The sequence below is a fragment of the Frieseomelitta varia genome, unplaced genomic scaffold, assembly GCF_011392965.1.
Source record: "Frieseomelitta varia isolate USP_RPSP 00005682 unplaced genomic scaffold, Fvar_1.2 scaffold_749, whole genome shotgun sequence".
Classification (NCBI taxonomy): Eukaryota; Metazoa; Arthropoda; class Insecta; order Hymenoptera; family Apidae; genus Frieseomelitta; species Frieseomelitta varia.
In genome coordinates this window covers 34,144-58,597 of record NW_025110533.1, presented here as the reverse complement: position 1 = coordinate 58,597, position 24,454 = coordinate 34,144, and the positions used below count along the sequence as shown (strand labels likewise).

General features: G+C 42.6%; 1 protein-coding gene across 1 annotated transcript in view; it reads left to right on the top strand.

Annotated features, from left to right (window-relative positions):
• The window catches only part of LOC122535629 (aryl hydrocarbon receptor protein 1), a 163,124-nt gene that overhangs the window by 104,759 nt on the left and 33,911 nt on the right, over positions 1 to 24,454 (top strand). Inside the window, exon 3 of the mRNA XM_043667331.1 lies at positions 22,354 to 22,472. Within this exon, the coding sequence (XP_043523266.1) occupies positions 22,354 to 22,472 (119 nt within the window). The remainder of the gene's footprint in view (positions 1 to 22,353; positions 22,473 to 24,454) is intronic.

Here is a 24,454-nt window from a genome sequence, read left to right as displayed (position 1 = left end):
ATTGGCGATGTTCGAAGGGCGAGTTTTCACGTAGCGCGAAATAAACGCGGCAGAAAGAGTGGAGATAAAGGAGAAGTCGGCCGAACCAGGCCTCGCAGAAGCGTCCAGGAAAATCGATACATCGGGAGGAGGTACGATTACGCGAGTGACTCAGGCGGTTTCCGGTGGACGCCATGATGGATTTAAGTACTTCCGGCCGGAGGCGCGTGCGCCAGCCTGTCCTGCCTGGAATTATCGAGGCTGCTCTCTCTCTCTCTCTCTCTCTCTCTCCTACACGCAGAGATCGAGTCCGACGTCGATGTCGACGCACGACTCATATCCAAGAAAAAAAAAAAGATCCTTCCCATTTAAACATCCATCTAGAAATATAGATTTCGGAATTTGCCCTCAAACACTTAAAAATTCGATTTACCATTCCAACTATCTTCATCTATATACGTATATATTTTACTTTTTCAAATATTTTTTTAAATACAGACTTCAGATTCTCTCAAAAATTCTACTTAATTTCATTCTGTAACTATCTATAGTAATTTTATTTACGTAAGCTGTATTTTTTCCAAATATGGATCTTTGAATCTTTTCCTTCAAATTCCTTTGAAAATTTTGATTCCGATCGTCTGTGATAATTTTCCAAATCTTTCTTTAGACTCCCTTAAACATTTTGCCTCTCTTTGCTTAAGCAACTCTTTCTTCTTTTTTCAAAAAGTCCGTGAAATTGTCTAGTTAGTTGGAATTGATTTCCAAGTTATTGCCCTTCCTTAGCATTACTCCGTCTCGTAAACTTCCAATCGAAGCCGAAAAAGTCTAGCGGCTGGCAGGAGGAAGGAGGAACGATCGATTTTCCGATGCATTGTCGAGGAACGGCCGAGCGTTCTCGGAAGAAACGTCCGGATAGTCTGCAATCGGCGTGTAATTAAAGAAACATCGCTTGGCCACGATGCTTGAACCGGTCGATAACGATCGATATTGGCCGAGAAGGGATCAATCAGCCAGTTCATAAACCGACCTCGCTCGATTCCCATCCAGATGCACGGCAATTGCTAGACATAAATGGAGGCCTCGCTCTTTCGGGGCACGTCATTATGCAGATGATTTCTCTTTGTCTCGCCTCGCGCTGCTTTCTGCCCCTCAACCCTTCATTCGCTGTCCAATGTGTCTGGCGTCTACGGACGTGGCTGAAAATTTTACGAAATAACTACCCTACGATATGTAATTCTACAATTTTCGCAAGACATCGACATTATGGTAGATGATTCATTTTTTATTTCCTGCGACGGGATTGAATTTTATTATTGAAGTGAAGGTTAACGGTGTATCGATGCAATATTTATTTATTCGCAATTATTGGATCCGTAATATTGAATTATATTTTAACATCTACTTTGGTGAATCATGTGTTTTGACATTGTCGTTGTGAAAAAGAATTCCATTCCGTTTGTTGCTATTTTTATTTTTATACGCAAAGTTTGGAAGGATTGGGATAAAATCAATTTCCCTTTCGTTGATTAGATTCTCGTTTCGTAAAAAGGAGACTCGTAAGAAAACAGGAAGAAAAGGAAGGAGAGGAAAGAAATCCTAATATAGAATTTTTATACCCAGTTTCATTCCTATCCGACTTTGAATCTAGACCGAGATTTTTATGGTAGAATTGCAAACTTTATCGGCTTAATGGATTAACATATTCGCGAAGGAAGCATTTAAAATACGAGTTTGACATTTTTATTATTCGCGGTAAAAATAAATTGAAAACAAAATTCTTTTTAAAATACATTTAAAATACTTTATTTAATACAGAATTTAAAATATACGTTTGATTATTCGAGAGAAATAATGAATTACAAAATTTAAAGTCTCGATAACTAACAGAAAATTAGAGAAGAGTCAAACATCTCAAGAGTCAACTATTCGATACTTTCGCAACTTTAGAAAAATGTTAATTTCACTCGACGAAGAGAGAAAAATAATTAACACGATCATTCGATAATTAGGCTTGAATTAGGCGAAATTACGCTTGAAGTCGCGTTTCTGTTAGTCATTCTGTCTTAGATCCAGGAGTGATGGCGAGGAACACCGGCTGAAACCGCTTCAAGGTGGTCTTCAAGAGACCGCGACGATACTTTATACCTTTTATCGCTCGACATCGTCGTTCTTTGAAGAAACTCCAATACATTCGTTCAAGATTTCTCCTCAAAGTTGCTCTTCAAACAGTCTCGTACTAGCTGGTAACACGCTGAAGTTAAGAACAGATCTAGAGAGCAGACGGCAGACGGTGTGGTCCGAAATCGAGGAACGCGATGTTACCTTACACCTTGTTGGCGGCGCGCCGCGTCGGATATATACGCGCCACCAATACGCATCAACTACGCGACACGACATCGTAAATACCGGCTCAAAGACATAGGGGCTCGTTATTATGATGCTAATGAGCGATCCGCCCGCTGGAATCCGCTTCGGGGCCAGATTCACGAGCGTGCAGGTGACGCGGAACGACAACGCGACCCGTGAATCCTTCCAGACCGAGTGCTATCCCTTCCAGGACTAAGCGAGACTCCTGGAGTCGTTCAGAACTCTTTTCTTTCTGCGAGGAATCGGTAGCAGCTAGCTAGTGCTTTCGCATATTTATCTGGAATTTATTTCATCGAATTTTTCATACATTTTAGACGATGATCTTTTCTCAAAAATCATAAGCTCTACTTTGAGATGTTTTTCTTTTTTTAATGATAATGTAGATTATGATACGAGGATTTATTTATTCTTTCGCAAGATGTAATTCTAATTAATGAATTACAGATAATAATCGATATCATTTTCGAGATATTTATTTCGTTCAAAAAAAGACGAAGAAACGAGAATCTGATGTGCAGGATGCGGCGAAACAGGAAAATACGGGCGTTGTAGAGTTGTCGCGCGTAATCCGCGATCGAGTACCAGGTTACCAAAGTTTGGTTGGTGACGCGTTCTTCTCTCTATCACGGCCAGTGGATCATGCCTTTCACATCGGATCTCGCGCTTTGAGAAGATTTGCGAATTAGCCGACGCGTCTTGTTATTTACGGTGAAACCGAATACGGGACAGTGTATTCGACATCGGATACCATAAGTGGATTAGCTGTAGATCCGCGCGTCCATGCTGCGATCCACCGCGAAAGGTTTCCAGTGTCTTAGAACCCTGCAAGTGTGTAGTCCGCGCTCGCCTCGATTCTTCAAAACGATATCGTCTCGAGTTTGTCGAAACTATATTTACTTATTTATTTATTAGAAAAATTAATGAACTGATAACCCTCTCGAGTTCATTCAAGCTATATTCCGTTTGTTAGAAAAATTAGTAAATAAAATTCTTGATCGTTAGTTTTTCGTTGGTGTATTGAGTGAAATTCGGGGAAATGCTCAGTATCTAAAATTCTTAAACTTCTATAAAGCGTGCCTTTAAAAAAGTTGAGGAAGTCTTGGCAATGTGAAAAAGCAATGGCGGGTATTTAGAAACATCTATTTCTCAGCGTCTGAAATTGTAAATCCCACGGCGAGCAATAGTCGAGGAACAAGGCAGCGTGTAGGTCGTAAACGTTACAAAGCGAGGCGTGTTTCGTGACACGGAGACTGAAATAAACGAGCGCGCGGGGATAAAAATAGAGGGAGAGGGTATTACTCGTTCGAGGCACATTAATTAATGAAATTTTGAATTCGAGTGATATCACGGTTTGACGGCTTCCGGCTTTGCCCGTTAATTGCGGCCTGATTTCGTCCCGCGATAACTTGCAACCCCCCTCGAGTAGAACTCACCCCACTGGCTGACTACCAACAGTCGACGACGCAGCGCTGGAATAACGATATCTCCAGCACTCGACGCGATATCTTCGATTCACCTGCCAGATCTTCAATAATCCAGTCCGTTCCTCGAAAGGGAAGAAAATCCAATTACCACGCGTTGTTTCCATTTGTTCGCTGATCGAGAGAGAAACTCTCGAAGGAACGAAATTTATTCGCAGTGAAAAGTAAATAAGAAAATATTCTTCTTTAAATATTCTTCTTGTATCGGAATCTCTTGCTCTCTGTAATATTAACTTAATTAATATTACCGTGAATTTATTTTATTTATTTACTAATTAATAATATTAATAATGATATTAATTAGGTTAGTAGGTTATAAACTTCCCTTTCATACTTTCACAAATTTTACAATTTTCAGATATTAAATAATCGTAACTTGAAAAATCACTCACGGAATTTCATTTGAATCATTGTCAATCTTATCTCGCTGTTGTGCAAAGGTAATTTATTAAATTAATTCCTAATTAAGTTTCGATTTCATTGACAACGTTTTTAATGATGCAGGAGAACTGCGTGAAAGTTTCCCCCTACCCCTCCCTTTTTCTTCTTACAAGAGAGATGAGAGATCAGGCGAAACTGGGTGATTTCAATGCCCGCATGCGAGATGCATATCGTGTAAAATTTCATCGTTATTAAATCGCTGTTCGAATCGCGGTGCCAATCGACGTGGATGGAACTAATTAAGGATATATTACTGATTAACTCTGTTATGAGTGTTACAGCCGAAGGGCGGGGATCACGATGATTTACTGCAGTCGTAATCTTTCTACGATTGATTCGTTCGCCGTTGTATCTCCATTCCGCTCGTTCGCGGCGCATTAGCGGCGTTAAGAGTTGAAGCAGCTTTTCTCTTTCGCCTCCTAACGAGCTGGGCAGATTATTATCGTAATCGGACGCAAAAACGGTAATTTAGAAGTTCGTTAGAAATCGCGAAACAAACAGCTGCTGAGATAGAGCGGCACTTACGCGGCGCTAAGTGGCGAAACATCTGCCTAGAGACGCGCTCGCGACACTTGGATACGAAACGTTGAGGAAATAGCTGAGCATCGTAACTTTGGAATCACGTTCGCTCTGATTCTAGGCCTGTCGAGGGTGAAAAATAAATGGAATTCCTATAAGTAAACTGTTACGATAAAACGTATTCCGCGTACAACGTGTTGTGTACAATGAAACTTTATAATAGATAAATTTGAATTCTCGATACACATACGTAATATTTGTAAATAGAATTGTAATAAATTTCAAGATTGCTGTATCATATATACAATTTAAGATGTGATATTATCATATGTTATATACGTCAAATATTATTGTAAATTCATGTAATATCATCATATTGAATCATATTATCACGTAATATCATATTAATATCAGTATTATATGATAATTTCTATGTAAATAGATTTGTAAATCTATCTACCGTAAATTTGTTTTACAGCAGCGCGCTTGTAAATAAATTTTATTTACATATATTTATATTACAATTTCTATGAAAGTGGATTGGTAAATCTATCTGTCGTAAATTTGTTTTACAACAGGGCGCTGGCAAATAAATGTCAAAAGTCTGTGAAATCTTTATAAAAATTTACAGATTGTCGATTGCAGTCGATCTGACACTACCAACGTTAATATCGAAATAACGTAAATTCAAGGAAAGGGCTGAATGAGGTGTGTCTCTCGCAGTGACCCTTTCATTACGGCGGGTGTTTCTTGATTAATATACGTTTAATTCCGTTATCTGTCGAGTCGCGTTGGTCGCTGGAAATCCCGCGTTCGAGCACAGTAATACACGGTTCACGAAGAATGACAGAGCGAGGGAAAAGAAAATTGCGAGCATGGGCCGGGGGTTAATTTGAATTCGGCAGCCAGCCGCATCGGGTTCACGTGTATCAGCGGGCACGCGAACTCTCAAAGAAGGCAAAAAGTCTCTGCCCTCGTGATACTACGAAACTAATTAAATTTCATTTGAACTGTGTAATCGAATCAACCTGTACACGCCTCCTTCTGTTTTCCTCTTCTGTCTCTTTTTCTTTTTTCCTCCTTAAGAAGATCGAACACGGACTCACACGATTCCACGAACTATCGTTTCTTCGAGCTGTGGAGGAGATTGGAAAGTCTTGGTGAATTTGAAATCGTGTTAAAAATTTTCGAGAAACGTTTCTCTTTTTGCTCTTTTCTCCTTCTCATATTTTTTTTTGTTTCTTTTGTTTTTTTTTTTTTTTTTTTTGCTCCTTGTGCTGTGATTTTCTCAAAAGATCAAACACATGGATTCACAGGATTCCATGAATTATTTCTTTGAACTGGAGAGGAGATTGGGAAACTTTGGTGAGTTTAAAAGTCTATTGTTCATGTATATTAGAAATTTGCTTGAAAATGTTTCTTATTGAAATATACTAGAGACTATATGTGAGGTTGAAATGTAAAGTTACTTGGAGAGCGTGTAACTTGAAATGTACAAATTACGTAGAAGATTTTCTATTAAAACATTTCCTTAAGCAAGATTGAAATACGGAAAATTCAAAAACTACAACGTGGTTAAAGAACATAATTCTATTATAATAGTATAATTGTAGCATTCGTCATAATTATACCGTCGTATTAAAAACCACTGTGACTGTCTCCCAATAATTTTCCAACTTTTTAATTACAATTAGAAGTCTTAATCTGACTATTTCGTCGCGTAATCCATAAACTTCAAGCAGCCTTTTCCTCGCTTCAAGAAATTCACTTTTCATCAACTTGTGCCAACAAATTTCGTTAAAATTATCTCTTTATCTTTATGCCAACCAAAGTCCTAAAATCTAGCGCTAAAACTTTTCCATTATAACTTACTGAATGAAGTTAATAAAAATCCGAGACCTTCTCCGTTTCGCTTCGTCCCGCAGAATGAGAAATCAGGAGAAATATTGTTTCATCTTCATATGTAATTTAATCCCCCCCCCTCGGTCTCTGTAATTCGCCAATCGCCGAAACAGGCTGCGGATGTTGAAAAATTGGCGCACGCACGCGTCAGGCCACTAGACAACTGACAATTTGGCCAGCACCGTGTCACTCGATAAAATCTGATTGCGAACCGGTGTCGGTTCGTTTCGCGAGGTGCCGCGCTCGCGAGAGGATACGTGACGAACGTTAATAAAAAAAAAAAAAAAAAAATACCTCGAATACGTCCTCGATCGCTTTAATTCCTTTAGTTCAAACAACCGTTTATTATTGCAAGCTGCCGCGGTGTATTATTTCCGAGCGAGGAAGCACGCCTGTAGGCGAAGGAAGATACGCCGCCGATAAAAATCTGTAATTGCTGGCGGGCTATTTTTTAAGTCGATGTCTCGTTGTTGCTCGATGGATCTGTCTCGCGTTAAAAATCCACCGTATGCTACACTTTTTTTTTCCTTTTCGCATCGGTTCCCGTAAGCGTTACGCACTCTCTGTCATTAGCCGATCGTTTTTACCGTAATCGACGCGTGTTTGCCTAATTAATTGCTACGCCGGCGATGTTTATGCAAATTAAAATTTTCACGTGTATCGTTAAATCTTTGAGTAACTACCGTGGATCGTCTGTGAGATCGCTGTTAATTTTCGTCCATTTTTATTTGCATCTTTATTTGTCCTCTCTTTTTATGTATTTGGTATTGTACATTTATGTTTGGAATTTTTATTATGGAGCAGGAACAATTGAATTTTATTTCTATACTATATTTGGGTAACTCTCGTTAATTGTTATAAACCTACGTTACTTAAAGAAGAATAGATTTATTATAAATCAGACAAATAGGACGATTAATAAAAATATTAAGCTTAATACGAATAATACTTTTATACAACTGTATGGTTCTGTGAAATGGTCATTGCGTGTGCATCTATGGGTAAATTTAAAAGAGAGATTTTAAGCTAGGAAATTATTTGAAAAGAAAGCCTAAAGAGCAGGCTTTCGTTCCGAACATTTTTCAATCTTGAAATTAACAATGAAGCTGTTGAAAATATTGAAAGAGAATTGACGAATGCCTGTATGTTACATTCTAAGAAGGGTATATCCGGTTCAAGATTTATTTGGAGAAACAACATTCATTGTACAAAAAGTAGGAGATAAATACGAGAAATGCGATAAGGGGAGGGGGGGGGGGGAGACGAAAAGGAAAGGCGAGGCATTAAGAAACGGCGAAACCGTGAAAGCACGGAACTCAGCATGGACGTGTCCTCGAACGGGACAAAATAATTGCACACGAGGGAAGGAAGAAGAGCGCGCAAGACGGATTAATCGAAATTTAATGGTGGCCGCTCAGTGACTTGGACAGAGAGAAAAAGAGAGAGTGGCCAGTCACGGTCATTGCGTTGGCCGGTTCGTTTGCTAATTAAATTCGATAAAATCAGGCGGATGACGTAGGCTGGAGTTCGGATCGCGAAACGGTCCGGATGATCGAGGACAGACGGCCCAGCGACGAGGGTTGAACCAGAGAGAGAGAGAGAAGCCACAGCCTGATGCACCATGGACAACAGCTTGCGCTCGTTCTGTAATTATTATAATACGGCCAGTTAGCAACCTCTACGACGAGGAAATGTCTCTCTTGAGGCGTGACTCTTCGTTCGGGGGGCGATTTTGTCCGTTTCACTCTGCGCGAATACGTTCGTCCCCTTTGGGGGGGACAGAGTGGAGTGTATGATCAGTGAAATCGTTGGAAAATCCATCTGTGTCGTTAGTTGAAATCGAGGAGTCCCGAGTCTTCGTATAACGCGAAATAGAAAATTTCAATCAGACGAAATTGAATTTCGAAGCAATTTCTTGATGACCAAGTAGTTTGGTTATTCTACGTTTGCAAGAGTTATCTAAAGTTCTAAAAATTCGACTCACCTGGCTGAAAAATGTAAATGAAACGTTGATGGAATATTTGAAAAACGAAAGATTGAGAAACAATCTGGATTTCTACAATTTCCGGGCAGATCGTTCGAGGATTGTCCGAAGGGGGACGAAAGTTCTGCTGGTCCGTCGGCGGAACGACAATCACAAATCATCGAGGGGCGATCATGAAGTCGCTGGAGCACGGAACATGGAAACAGGGAGACCGGTACAAATGACTCGGGATAATGTATTCCCACCTTCCGTATTTTGTCAGGCTCGTTTGCCTGGGCCCGGGACGTTTCGGTCAGCTGAAAAATTATGCCGATCCATTCTAGTTAGAAACCGCGAGAAGGGGCACGCTGTACCTTCGGATTCCCGCAGGCTTCCTTCTCCCGGACCGTCGATGATCCACGACTGTGACTCCCCTCCGTACAATCTGAATGATTTCCAGTCGTCAATAGAAAATTGTCCATCGAAACAAGATTTTTGAATTTGAGAAAGAAATTTTCGAGATTCGAGAATTCGCCGCGGTGGTCGAAAATTGCAAGTATAATTTTCTCTAAAATTTACACCCCTTCTTCTTTACTCTGAGATGATTTTTGATATCGTTAACGTAAAAAAAGTCGGAATTACAATAAAAATTCACATTAAAGGAAAAACATAAAACAGGCACGAAAGATTCTCGGACCTTCTTCAGAACTTACGAAATCCTTAGAAGGAATAAGGGTGTTACCTGAAGGCTATGAGTGACGCAAGTAAAGATGAAGCGCTTTTGAATAAACGTCGAATTGTACAAGTGTATATAGTTGCATAAATTGTATAATTATATATATATATATACATACATTCTTTGCATTAAATTGTCAATTACTTGAGCCAGAAATTAGCTCAGCAGAGTCGATCGATTTGACTTTACCCGCGTCATGCGAAAAGTATTATCGTTAACATTGGGAAGTATTGCGCGAGATCGGGAGGCGATATTGGTTTTGAAGATAGTTTAAAGCGCCATCGGGGCTTTAAAACGGCGGCTCCTGGGCTAACATAATTATCATTCGGGATATTTGAAGAAAGTGAAGCGAACAGTCCGACAGCGAAGAGGATCGACAGCGAAGCGAACAAGCAAAGTACATTACCCTTGGCTCGATTGAACCATCGCCACGAGCAGCGAGTACAAACGAGTGTTTGCACAGGTTTTCGAGTGTTGGCACATCGCTTCCGAATGAACCAGCGTACTGACCGTGCTGCGTCACTTCCAGCTCTCTTCCTCGCCCAAAGAGGTACACCTTCCTTCGATTATCGTACGTAAGTAAATAGAATCGACTTCAAACGAACGGGAAATGCAAAATATTCTGAAGTTCGTGGATCTGCAACGAAAACGTTGAGGGCAGAAAGAGCGGGAACTGAGTGAATCTAAAAAAGAACGGAAGATGGTTCACGAGGGAAACTTTTGATAACGATCGCGACGATGAGCGGAAATATGAATTTAGAGAATTCATATTCAGAATGTCGCAGAATATGTCAGAAACAGCGAACGAAAATCTGCGACAAATCTACGAAAAAGGCGAAGACACGCGAGAGTGGGGAGCGAGTGATGTTCTCGACACAGGGGAGACACAGCTAATGGCTAATGGAAGCACAGATTAATCTTCAGATCCGCGAGGTTTTTAATGGCGTTAGGCGGCCAGGCCTAACGACGCCCAAGCCCTGTTTACCCGGACGGGCCGAAAAATTTAATTCGGTTATGAAACTCATTAGGTAATGTAGAAAAGGCACACGAACCAGCCAGCCACAGAGCCAGCCACGGTGATAAATGACGATGTCGTGTCGCGGGGCAGTATATGCCTGGCCACCGACAGCTGGCCCTCCGCCGCTGGACACCGTGCTATAGCCGCTTAGATAGAGACGACGGAATGCATTAATACAATTTGCCCTCGTATCTACAGCTGTACGCGCTAATTATAATGTGATTTGCCTTTCGAGCCCCGTGGCCTCGTTGTTGTTCGCCTGCGTGCGCCTCCCTCGAATTTTCGTCTTGCCTTCGTTCCCCGAGTCTCCGCCTGTCTCGCAGCATCGAGATCGCGATCTCGAAGAGGGGCCCGGTGTGCTAGCGCACAGGGTAGTTGATGATCGTTGTAGGCTTTAGATCGGAGATAGTAATTCTTCTGCTCCAATTAGAATCTTTTCCGCGAGGTTGATATTGCGGCAATAGATGGCTCGCAGCGTTATAGAACGCGACGGATCGACCAGCCGTAATTTGTCAATTTGCAGCCGGAATATTCTGCTTAGTCGTAAGGGAGAAGGAGGCGGAATATTAGAGAAAGATTTGTTAACTGCAAGTATTCGTTTCAGTTTAATACGTGGGAATTGGTTAGGTTGGGGGGGGGGGGATCTTTCGGTCGACGAACTATTTTCGAAAATGAAACTGTGAGATGTTAATTGGGTTCTATAATTGGTAGCTGTAGAAAATTGATTAAGAATGTATAGAATAAAATATTGTCCAATCATATTAAATGGAACATTTTCCTCGGATTACGAACATTTATTATACACAATCAGATTTTTGCGAGTATAATACAAGTGAAAATTACATAATAAGCGCTTGTACATTTTTTATAGTTGGTCTTGGCGGTTTAATTACGATCGTCGGGGCAAATCCCGAAGAACGAACATTTCGCTCGAGCATTCGCTACGTATCCCTGAGAAAATTACGAAGATCTCGAAACAGCGAAATTATTCAGTGGATTAATAAGCGAACGTTGTACACACGCTTGCAACTTTCAAGTCAAGTCATCGGCGGTTAAATATTCCTCGTTTAACGAGCTATTCAGAGAGGAGACCCTATCTCGGTAGATTGATCGCGTTCTCAGGCATAATCAGTTTTTTACAAAGTAATTCGCGTCGCTCGAATTACCATAAAATCCAGCGAACTCCAGCGAGGGTTTTAGCAGCCAGCCCGCTGGCTTTAAAATATTTTTAAAACATCCTGACACCGCGTTATTTATCGGCCCTCTCTATCGTTTTCGTGCTCCTACACTCGCCTGGCCTACATCCACCTCTTTGGCGTTTCGCCGTTAATACCGCCAGAGTCTGAAAAGTTCGGAAAACTGTCACCGTTGAGAAAAAAAAAGGAGAAGTTGCAAGGTAAGAACGTTTCTCGATTTTAACTCGGTGACGTTCTTGAAACGCTGCGAGAGAATGCCACGACACAGCGATGAGAAACTATAGATACAGTCGACGAACGCGAAGTCGAAAGCATGTAAAAAAAAAAAGGAGAAGAAAAAAAAAGAAACAGCGGTGGATTGTAGGTCAGAGCGATAACCAATGAAGACCACGTCGACGATGATGATAGATGGTCACGTTTATGTGCACTGCGTTTCCGCTACGAGATTGCGGGTGAAGTCACTTTGAAACGAGTCCATCGGCATTAAACGTTGTTTCCCTGTGACTCTGTCACTTTGACACTGAAATTTTAGTCTCTTAACTTCTTGTGAAATGGTTCTCTCGTTTTCAAATAATTCAAATTTGGGTACTTGGAGGCGTAACGATATTGAAAACAACGTTGAAATTTAGTTTGCTGATCTGATAAGATTCTCACGAAGGTTCCCTTCCGCGAGACTTTAAATTCTCCAAATTCTTGCATCACGTGACCATGTAATCCGCGTAATAACTTCCCAAACAAAGATTCCAAGTCTTCTCCAGTAAATCCCAATTTCGTGCGTAAAGAAACTTTCTGAACAGAGCTTCAATCTTTTGAATGTAACTCGTAATCCAGAGTACAGGACGAAATTAATTAACGAATCAACGCGTCCGCGCGATAAAACAGAAAATTCTTGATCGGAAGAAGAAAAACGACGGCGACAAGGAAGAGAGAAGGAGAGAGGAGAGAGGAGAGATCGCGATTCACGATTCGCGAATAATTCGCTGTTAGCGAGCTAATTAACAATAGATACAAAATGGCACGTTAGTCGCGTTTATGACACAGGCGCATGCTATGCGTGTTTCCTCCCGCGAGGTGCAATCATTCGCAATTGCAAGCAACGTGGTCCTGGTTGCTGGTTGCCACGACGAATGTCAATCGGCTTTGTCATCAGTCCAGAACGTTATGTGTGATCTCTTCCGATCGTCACGCTCTTTCCATACAATCCTTCGATCGAAATCCTTTGCGAAACGTTCGAGATTGAGTGGCTGTTCGCCGACAAAGCTGCGCTTTGTGAAACTCTTGCTCAATGCCACGTGAAGCATTCGAGATCGAGTCTGTGCCACTTCGTCTTCGGAAATCTCGTTATTACAAAAGCAGTTGCTTAACAGATAATAATGACAAGCGAATTGTAAATTTACGTCTAAATTTGTGTTTTTATTGAGACTGTGGGTTTCATTGACGTAACTGAAATGTAAAAAACGCGTTTGTGCTACACTATTTTCGAGATATTAAGAATTCGTGAGCTTTATTGTTATAAATGTAAACTGTTGTGTAAATGGATGGTTTCTGCAAATTTGTGCCACGAATATATCAATTTACATGCAAATTCATATTGTTTGTTTAAACAATAGATACAATCGAACCATTTGTCATGGCGATCTTCTATCTACTTCGATATATCAATATTGCACTTTCAATATTCGTAATTCAAAGTGTCCGGAAATTCGACAAACGTGTTAAAACGTTTCGGAACCCCTTAGAAAATTTCACGCGCACAACGTACGTGTTCTATAAACTTTATTAAATATTTCGCGAGCAGCGCTCGCGAAATATGACGAAAATCTGTTCGTTACGTGCTCGAATATTCGACGGTTCGTGCAAGAGACGTTGAGAAGACAAGCTGGAGCGTATCGGCCCCTTTTGCAAAAGGGGTTGGCCGCCGCTGAGACACGTCGAGTCCCGAAATGAAAATATAAATTTCCACATACGTATGGTTTATTAGAGTTCCTGTCTAAGGATAACAGTCTAGCCGGGCAGAGGGTCCGTTTCGTTGCGTAATGAGAGATTTTATCGCGGTTACAGGGATAGGGCGGGGCAACCGCACTCATGCATTATCACCCCACTTCTGTCTGACGGATTACTTTATACGGTCACTGTACACAGAGAGAAAGAGAGAGAAAGAGAGAGAGAGAGGCGACCAGGGGCCGGTCGCGAGCCGCCGTGTATTCGTGGCGTCGAGCACTAAAGAGCGCTTGCAAAACTACTCTCTTCCTCGGCTGTGCTGCTGCTGCTTGTGCTCGTCGCCTCGATAAAAACTGCCGGCGTCTGGCTCTGCCCTGTGCCAACGATATCAAGATCGTGTATTGTGTGTACGGCGCCGAACGTAACCCCGCCGCGAACGCAATTTCTTTTCGCTTCGCTCTTCGCCTCTCGATTTCGTTCACGCCGCGCCCTCTCCGCCATTCGGGGGTTGAACACACCGGCCGCTAATGCATCGAATTGAAACACAGTCGTTTCAGGAAAGTATTCCAAACACCCGAACGAAGCAACTTCTCACGAATATTTTATCCTGATCGTTTCGTACGAAGCATTCTCGGATGGTTTCATTGACGTTTCACTGTGCGCGATTGTGCTGAAAATTCAAAATGTAGACTCGACGAGATTCTCGATATTTCAAACTGTCGTAACATTGTGCAAGACAGAGACATAAAGTCCTCTGAGCGTGAACAGTTCGTGAGTTCGTTTTATTTTCTTCTTTTCAAAGATGTTTCTACATTATCTGAAAATTGAAACGTTGAGAAACCCCAGCCCTCTTAACACTAATTTGTTAACCTTTGAATGTCAAAGTTCGACAACGAAACGTTAGAATTTCTTGAATCTCTGCTGCTCGACCCTAATGTCCATATTTTGGACTGATATCTTGGCAAAGAAGAAGGACGATGCTCTTTCTCGAAAAGAGTTGCACAATGTTGGAGGAAATCTATCAAAAGACTTCCCATGCCACCGGACCGACCGCAAGCTCCGCAGAGTTAAAAACAAAATCCCAAGCGATCGTTGGACAAAGAGAGACGCAGAATACAACGCTCGCAATTCACGATCAGGGGAAAAAGATGGATTCGTGTGGTTTCCAGGATTTGAGAAAGGGGACAGGCGCACAAAGGCGGCCGGGATAATTGGTCGTTGCTTTTATAAATCAGCGATCAACAACGCGAGCGTACGTACGCGATCGCTCGTTACACGACCGGTTAATAATCTCTCTTCACGGCTATTATATCCGTCCGACAGAGGTAGACCGCGAATTAACTTCGTTTCCTTCCAATTTATCCGCTTCTCGGCGACGGCGGAAAGTTCGCTGCTCCTTTCTTTCGTTATATTCTTTTCTCCCTTTTTCTTCTTTTACGCGAAATCGCCTCCCTTTCGTCCGCGCCGCGATTTCCGCTCTGGTAACGCGCGCCGGACGCGAAAGAATCGGAATCGCGGCCTAATTATTTCCTCGAACCGGTAGCCGGCGATGGTTCGCGTGAACCGCGTCAAAGACCCACCTCGCTTCGTACGCACGCGCAATCGCCTGCCAGAAATCTCTGACGCCCTTCTTTCCAAACACTCGTCGTCGTCTTATTAATTATCGCGCTGTGGCCGTGATTGATCAAGCGTCGATCGAGACCAGTGTTCGTGATCGTGCTCGAATGAAATAATTCGATACTCGAGGGATACTCGAGTCTCGAGGAAATTAAGCGTGAGAGGGTATTACGCGTGTGAGATTGACGCGATGGTTTCTGGAAGAATTGTTTACTGATGACTTTATTTGTTCGCCATTGTCTCTGATAGTTTCATCTTTCACATTAGAGTACGAGAAGGAGCAGAAGGGAAGAAATAAGTAAGTTCTCCCTTCCATAGTGCAATTCGATGAAGAAGAAAATTTCCAAAGAAATACTGTCGTCGAACAGTATCACAGTTCAGTTCAATAAAAAATTTCAAAATACTTATAGAACGTAGCAAGTCCGCAAAATTAGTAAATTTCACAAGCAACAAAGTCCGATCAAACTAATAATTCCATAGTTAATTAATCACCTCTTCATTATCACGAATTATTATACCTCTATCTCTGCTTGCGATACAACGTTCCCCAACGTTTTAACAAGTTAAAACAAACGACCAAAGGAAGAAAAAGAGACTTTTTACACGCCACTGCAGATAGCTGGTCGTGCAACCACAGTATCCAAGTCTCCTTCGATGCCGAAGGTATTCCTTTCCTTTGCCCTGAACTCTAAAACTTTGGAACGAAACTTGCTTCGCTTTTCGACGACTGTGGCGGAGCGCGAGCCGTGCCGGGCGTTGGACGGGCCCGCGAGCGAAACAGATTTCACGGACTTTAGAACGGGCAATTAAAACGTTCGAGGAGCCTATAGATCCGCGGCCGAGATAAATAATGGCCGAGAAGCATGGCGGAGGAACGGCGGCAGCGAAAGGTCACGACACTACGGAACGCTGGCCGCGGAGGTAATTGGTTCGCGTGGGGAGGAAGAATACGCGATAATTGGCCGGGATAAGGGGATTGCGAGGTTCCTCCCTCCCTCCCCGGGGGGTTAAAAACGGCAAGGATCGTCCGGTTTTTTCCAAAAAACGATCGAAAAAGACTTTCTCTCGCGGCAGCCGCTCGATGAAAACCACTTGGTTCTCTTATCGCGCGACCGGCCATTCGTTTCCGCGTCGCAATCAGCCGAGTTCGCTTCGCACGTGTGTATTAGCGTGCGTGTCTCGCGCCTAATCTTTCATATTCGTCCTCCCCGGAATCTCGCGCGACGGTGATGGCGACGATTCTGTCCTACCTCTTCCCCTCGTTGGCGTCCGATTCGTTTCCGCTGCTCTGTCGAAGCTCACAGATCTCGAGGCCGAGCATCGAATGATCAATCACCTGGTTTCTGGACAGAAATTAAAATGTTCGTGAATTATTGATGATTAGTAGGGGAGGAGGGAATTTTAGGGTGGTTTCCAATGAAACAGAAATGAACGGGGGGATCGAACGCAGACGTTGAGGGAAATTTCTTTTTTTCTCTAAGACCGGAAGAGGTCCTGGAATAAGATTATTTTCATAAATAAGCATAATTTGCAAGGTGGAATTTCCGGATTATTTCCAATGAGATTTAATTGGAGGGACTGGAATTTTAATACGCAGGGATTGAAAGAAGTTTCGAATTAACAAGTCGATGAGGATTGTTATTTTCACAAATAAGCATAATTTTTCATTCACATTCGCTCCTTTTTTTTTATATGTGTGTGTTATTGGAAATAATATTGCAAATTATTCTTTGTAAATTTTTTCAAGATGTACTGTTACTGAATTTCCATGTGAATTTATATTTTTATAACCGCAACTGAAGAAATAGAACTTGAATAGAATTACAATGAATTAACCTGCTTTGGATTTTATATAATTCTGCATATTAAGCGAAGTCTGCGCATTTACGTGTCTTGGAATTTCGCATAAATGCATAGAAATCTGCAGTCTGGTTACTAACTGTAAAAGTATGTCTGCACTTCGAAAGCAGACACAGTCCTCGTCTTCTGAGATTCGCGTAAACGAAAATTTTAAAATAGTGTTTCCTTATATGTCTAACTCGCACAACTGATTCTTCTTACAATTGGGTACAAATTAATCGGATGATTATCAATTGGAACAAAAGGAAAAAAGAAAATTGAATCGATCAAACTATCCTCATAGAACAGAATGTATTATCTGAAGCTTCCTTCCTTCATCAATTCTCCCCGTTAAATTGCCAAACAGAATGATCTTGACGAATGATAAAGCGAGAAGGAGGCTCGATTTGGCGAAAGTGACGGACAAAATTAAAAAAAATGATCAACGGCACGCCCATCGGATCGCACGAGCCTCGTGGACTGAAACAATCAAGCGGTGGCACGCGTATCGACGCTTTGATCATCGGGGACGCTTCCTAATTGGAACCGCATCCGACAACCGCCGATCCCATTAATCATCGATCGATTATACGCTCAAGAAGATAATCGCTTGCTTAACCATTCACTTAGCCGGGACGAGTCGGCCTGCGTGAAACGCACCGTCATCCTAGCGAGGGAACAGCAGTATCTCGTCTGCTCGAAATGTTATTTAAACTCTGATCATGTCTAAATAAGACGCGAAACGAGCTAATCAGAAGGAAGCTCACACAGTTTACACGTTTGTTAATTGTAAATGTTTGTTCGTTTCGAATATTATCTCGTCCACGCTGTTTTGTAGCAATTTTGCAGTAATTTCTCGATAACGTTGTACGAACTACGTTCGAGTGGTAAGTAGATCTGGTCAGCGCGAGTCCGACAGAATGCAGCCGAGACAAGTAGATTCATCCAGCACGGGGACACTAAACTAAAATTTCGTCCGTACAAGCAGAATTCTATTACGTTCTCTGAACAATTTCTCTGTTAGAGAAAATTAGACGATAAGTGGATGATGGACATGCCCACACCCGATAGTCAACAGTTTAATCAATTCAATGCATGTCGCTTTAATTGTCATTCCACGCGACGACTTTTGTCGAGTCGAACCTTCTTTATCGGTCAAGTAGACTCAACCACGGTATTCCGTGTCGGATAGAATCAGCGCGGACGAGCAAATTTAACAGAATTCTACCGCGTTAATTTTCTCTAGACACGTTCCGTATCAGAGAAAATTAAACGGCGAGTGAGTGATGGACATGTCCACACCCGATAGTCAACACAGCTTGACTAATTCAATCCCCGTCGCCTCTCTACCTCGGTGGAGCGTGTCGGGCTCGAAACGTAGCCTAAATCGTTCGGCAAACAAGCATGACGAGTAAACTTTCGCTCCCTCGTGTGTAAGATCGTGTTTCACGCGTGTTTCGAAGCGTTGCACACACGAGGAAGATCCACGCGTCGATGGAGAGCCTCCGCGGGTACGCCATCGCTCGATGCTCGCGCATTCCGATTGGCCTCTCGTCGCTTTTTATTCCGTCGACTTCCGGTCCGGTCCGTCGGCCTCCTCGCGAGGCCGACCTTGCGCCAACAAGCGCAATTATTAACACACCGATCTCACGGACTCATCGCGCCGTGCATCCATCTCTCCCGTTGTTCCACGGATTGATCCTAATCTGCCGGCACTTTTCTTCATTTCGCGTTTCTTTCGTTGCGTTTCCGTGACGTACGCGACATCTTTCTTCCGGTGGCGTACACACGCTCACACACGCGCAAACACTCCGGGGTCTTTCCATGCGAGTAGGTGCATTCTCCTTTGTTGCAAACAACTGTCAAACGATCAGTGAATCGAATTTAGTGAATTGCTCGGCTCTGATGTATTGTCGTTTGTACAATTGTGTTATAATATTTTTTACGCTCTCAAATTTCGAAATTGAAACCGATGGCTGACAATACTACTAATTTTCTTCTTGAAATTTTAACACATTACGGACGGGCTACGCAAATGTATAAAAATTCAAAAAAGTAGGGAAATTGTTTCCTAACATACCACACTAAGAAACGTCACTAAAGGCATTTTCGTTTTATTTACATTCTAATTATTAATAAAATAATACACTTGTTAAATGCCATACATTCTCTTGAATCCTTTCAATCATATATTAAATAATTCAAAATATGCGAGGAAATACAATCTATATGTTTAATAACACATCGTCCTCAATGTGTTACTATAAATATAAAGTAAATAATAGTGAAAATACATAATAAATAGATTCTTAAATATTACTATATAAAATGTATAGTAATATTTAAAAATATTTTATCAGTGTGAATCGAAGAAGTGCATATATATATGCATTGTGCAAAGTTTCCCTATTGTTCCAAAAATGTGCAGGTCCTGAGAGCAGGTTAGACGCGCCAAGTATGGTACACAATGTGTTTCAAGACGTTTATACGTAATGTGGAATTCCCTCTCTCCCCCCACCCACTTCTCGTTCTTTCATCTCTTCGATACAAACTCTATCCTTTGACAAAGTGACTTTTGTCGTCAAGTTTCCAACTTTCCAAGAATAAAAATCCACAGATGAGAAAATGAGGGGGAGCGAGGAAGAGGAGCAGTAACAGGTTGCCCCGGCGAGGAAACGGGGAAGAAGATAAGCGGCGAATTGTCGAAAAGGGACCGTTCGAGAGAAGGAACGACGCGCGTGCAGGAAGGACGAGCAACACGGAGGTTGTTCACTCGTAAATAGTGGCACGCAATGTCGTGAAGCGGCCGCGCGTTTCTGCCACGCGACCATCCGGGACAGGATCCCATTTCGGACGACCGACGGAATAACGGCGTACCGCAGGATACGACGCTGCGCACCCGCATTATTTACCCTAACGACAATTCGATTTTCAATGCTCTTTCAATCCATCTACACCGGCTAATGACCGTGGCTAATGCTTCCCCCGATCGATGACTGTCCGCGTTTCCGTCGGGATTCCTGCACGCGTCAAACGACCGTGCGCCCGACTACTTGCGCCCAACGATCCATCGATTTCACGGTGAATCGAATGGCAAGTGATCGAATTCAACGATCGCGACGACTCTTTGTAGAGTTGGAACATCTCCTTCCTTTCAAATGAAAGACACGAAGTTCCATTTATTGACTGATTAGTGACTGATTAGTTCCAGTAGCTTGATTTACATATTAATAATTTTAAATTTTATAATTCCCCGAAAATATACGAAAAGCGTACATCCTTCGTGGTAACTCAAACCTGTTGAAAGGAGAACTCGAAATAAAATTGCCGCGAGGTTAGTTATAATTTCTTACTAAATATAAGCACGCGGCAAGTGTCTTTAAAATTCCAATGAAATCTAACAAACAAGCCGTGTAGTTTAAATCTTAAAGTAGAAAATGACAGAGAACAAGTCAGTTTTCCAGTCGGATTCTATCTTATTCACGTTTTATCTACGCTTTATCCGCGAATGAAGTCTCGCTGTCGTCGGAGCGCCGAGAAAACAATTCGCCGGGGCGTTCGAAACGTGGAAGTGAAACCTGTCGCACGGCGTGCACGGGTAACGTGGTGGGCCCCACGAGGTCGACACACGATTTTCGTATCATTTACACGAAGAAACCGATCGCGACCGGGTAAAATACGATATTTCAGGAGTTCCAGGCCGAGGTGAAGTGAAAGCACCATCGTCGTATCGCCGCTCGTCGTGCGTCGTTCGTCGTCGCTGATCGTGCACGAATAAGAACAAGACCACCTGCGAGCACCGCCGCGTCGGTTCGAGAGAGAGAGAAAGAAAGAGAGAGAGAGAGGATGACGATACGAGTCCGCCGATGCGTTTCGAAAGTGAACAACCTCCTCCGTGGAAGCATTTAGCGTCGAAGGGTATCGATGCGTGCATGAAAGATGCGCGACTTGGCCGATGGTCGTTCATAAAAAGGTGCACGCAATGCTCTTCGCATGAAGCACGCGTACGCCACGCGACCCTTCAGGCCAGTTTTCATCGTACTTGCATACTTAGTGCGTTACTATCCTCCTGCAGTATTTCACTTTCTCTCTGCGAGTGTCCACTGTCCACGCAGAGGATCTGGTTTTTGTGTTGTTTTTTCCTCGGCCTCCCATAGGATTTTGTTTTGCATACGGTGTTACAGTGAAGAAGAATTGCACGCTTCAAAAGTTCAGCGTTCGGGATTTACGATCTCGAAAGAAATAATGCCTTTCTCGCGTAGGCAGGAATGTTTTATGATATTGGTACTTTGAGGTATTGAAATTGTGATTGTATTGTTGACGAAGAAAAATGTTTCCTCATGTAATATATTCGTTATTAATAGTAATCAAGGTAACTCGAGTTTTGTTTAATCAGAGTTCGACTTGCAATGACGGATAGAAGTAAAAAATTTCTTCTAGAAGTAATGGTCAAGTAATGGAAGTCTGCGCAGATTACTTTGACTTTACAAAGTTTCTGCAATGTATATAATCAGACATTTTCCACCTTATCGTCTTATCGTCTACCTCTGTCTATTCATTGTTCTTGTAAAACACGATTCCATTTCCCAGAATTACAGTTTATTCGTTTATTCTATATGCTCCACGCTCCGCCACCAGTAATTCAATTGTTGTCACAGTGCATGACTAACCTCGTCCTGATTCATCCACAAAAAATTCCTAAACCGTCTTTATTTCGAGTGATTCGTTTTACTTCAATCTGTTCACTTCCTCGTTCCTATTCAAGGTGCAAGCGAAAAAGAAAGGAAACTTTAACGAAAAAACAAGAAGAGAAAGAGTGGACACATTCTCTATCTTCTCACGTCGAATCCTTTCGCGTGAAAGAAACGGACGACGTTTCGAAGAATCGTTGTTATCGGGGGCCTGTGTAATCCCCGTCGTCGATCGAATCGAATGGAAAAGAGAAAAGGGAAACGAGTGATCCGAACGGCCGAAAGTATTAAACGACGGAAGGAGATTAATGGAGAACGGTCGCGGAGAAGATCCGGCAATACGTGACAGGATGTGAGCGACACTTCCTTTTAAGCCCTATAATAAGCCGTCGATCTGTTGCCCGTCACACCTGCCGTGCCCTCCTCTGCTTAACATGCACGCTATAATTGCAAAGCATACGAGAACCAGATCGTTCCATTAAACGCGAATCCTGTCGAATGTGAAATGTTCCTCCACAGTCCCTTTACTTTGAATTTCTCGTTCTGCGAACTTCCGCGAATTTTCTTGATTCAGACGAATTGAAAACTCGACTGGGAAAACGAACTAACCGGGGAAAAAAAAAAAAAAAAAAAAAAACGTTGAACTTTTCTCTGTTGCAGTGGTGATGCACAAAGACAAGGAAGAAAATTCGCACCACGATTCGCACTACCGAGCGAGAGAGTTGGCCGCGTTTGCTGCGTACGACCATCATCATCTCGATGGCGAAATGTTCCTCCAGGTGAGTTTTCAAGTTGACTTCCCACTTGGGAAGTTGCCTTTATCGAAACGAATAATCAGTGAAGTCACTCTGCCAAAAATTCTGAAGGAATTATCATTACTCTTCTCTCGCCAAATAATCAATGTACATCAATTAACGCTATGGACAGATATTTCTCTCTCTCCCTTTGTTTACTGACGTAGTCTTGTCACGAGCTAACAACTGCATCGAACCCTCTAGAAGTCTTCAAATTTCGTTCGTTTCTCGCTGTTTTCTTTTTTTTTTTTTTTTTCTTTTTTTCACGCTCGAAGTGTATCAAAATCTCTTGGAAAAGTACGAGAAACAACCCCGCCAAGAATAAAATAACTGAGACCGACGCTGCGAATCGAAAGTTTCGGAAGAATGAGGAGGAGGGGGAGGGGAACGGGGCGAAATTAAATCATCGCGAGTGAGAGGAAAAGACAGGAAGAGGCGAAGAAGAGCCGAGCGGGGAGAGATATCCGGCTGATGAACCGGCTATGAAACCGAGGCGTACGAGGTGTCTATTCCTCCAAAGTATGGAAGGGTATATACACGGATTAATGGCGGTGTATCATGCGAGGCTATTACGTTCCCTTTCCTGCGTTTTAGCTGCACACACACACACACACGCGCGCGCGCGCGCGCGCACGCACGCACGCGCATATACACACGCGGGAGAAACGGAGCGAGGGTGAGGCTATCATAGTGGGGGATACGATAGCCAAGACACTTTGGTGGGGAACCGTGGAGCACGGGGGAACACAGTGGGGGTAGAAGCGATATTGCTCGCACGTACGAACCGGTACCCGCGATCCCATGCGATCGAACGATTCCTGCCAGCATCTATAACGGCCGGTTATTAATTGCTCGCTGGTTAATTGCGTTACGTAGCTCGTGCCGCAAGCCTGATCCCTCCGCGGGACATTCTGACAGCTTGGAACGCGAGCCGCCGCCATTTTTCCACACGTCGCGCGTCGTCACGATGCTTGAAACTTCGCTGCGACGTGCTGGATGTTTTTGATGAATTTCTTCTGGTTCTTGGTCCTCTTTATAGTTTAGATTTTTCTACTTCATTCTTTCCTTTCTCAGGGGATGATTTCCGACAGGGTGGAAAGACGAGGATGGAAATATTAATTCAATAGGAATGATGCTGTTTGGTGGTGGCTTAATGAAAGAAAAGAAGGGTGAACTGTTATGTTCGATTAATTGGAAATGTCATTTGTTGTACCATTGAAACGTTGGGAAGACATTTGATGAAATTTAGCAGCAAGCGGAAACATACTTTCCTTCGAACGAAAGAATAAGGCAGTATGAAGTGAAGAGTTGTGCAGAGCTCATGAAATAAAATACGTCATACCTCACTGATTAAACAAATTTATATGAAACCAACAATCCTCGATGCTCTTTTAAAGAACCGCGAACAAACAAGTAAAACCAAAGACTTGCCATCTGAATTCAAGCAAGCTGAATACGTATCATCTTCGCTGGCAAAATGAAAATGGCAATCTATCGCCGTTTGATTGACTTAGAGACGCAGCTTCCAGACCCAAGACATTAAAGAACGAAGAAAAAGAAATGTAACAACAACGACCAGTTTGGCAAAGTAGCTTCTACCTACGGAGGAGCGTTGGTACCGCCCGTGCAGAAAGAGGCGAATCGGATAAAAGTTTCATCCGCGAACACTTTCAATAATTCCACGAGATACTAGCCAAGGGGTAGCAGAAATTAACCGTTCAGCAGGGCCTCGTATTTTCTATAATTCGTGGAGTTCCTTGAACCTGTCTTCTCCCGAGGAGACTTCCTTCGGCCTCCTACGCCTTTCTTTTTCACCTTCGCCATTGGTCGTCTCTGCCCTCCCCCTCCTCTTCTCGTCTCGTCTCTTCTCTTCTCTTCTCTTCTCTTCTCTTCTCTTCTCTTCTCTTCTCTTCTCTTCTCTTCTCTTCTCTTCTCTTCTCTTCTCTTCTCTTCTCTTCTCTTCTCTT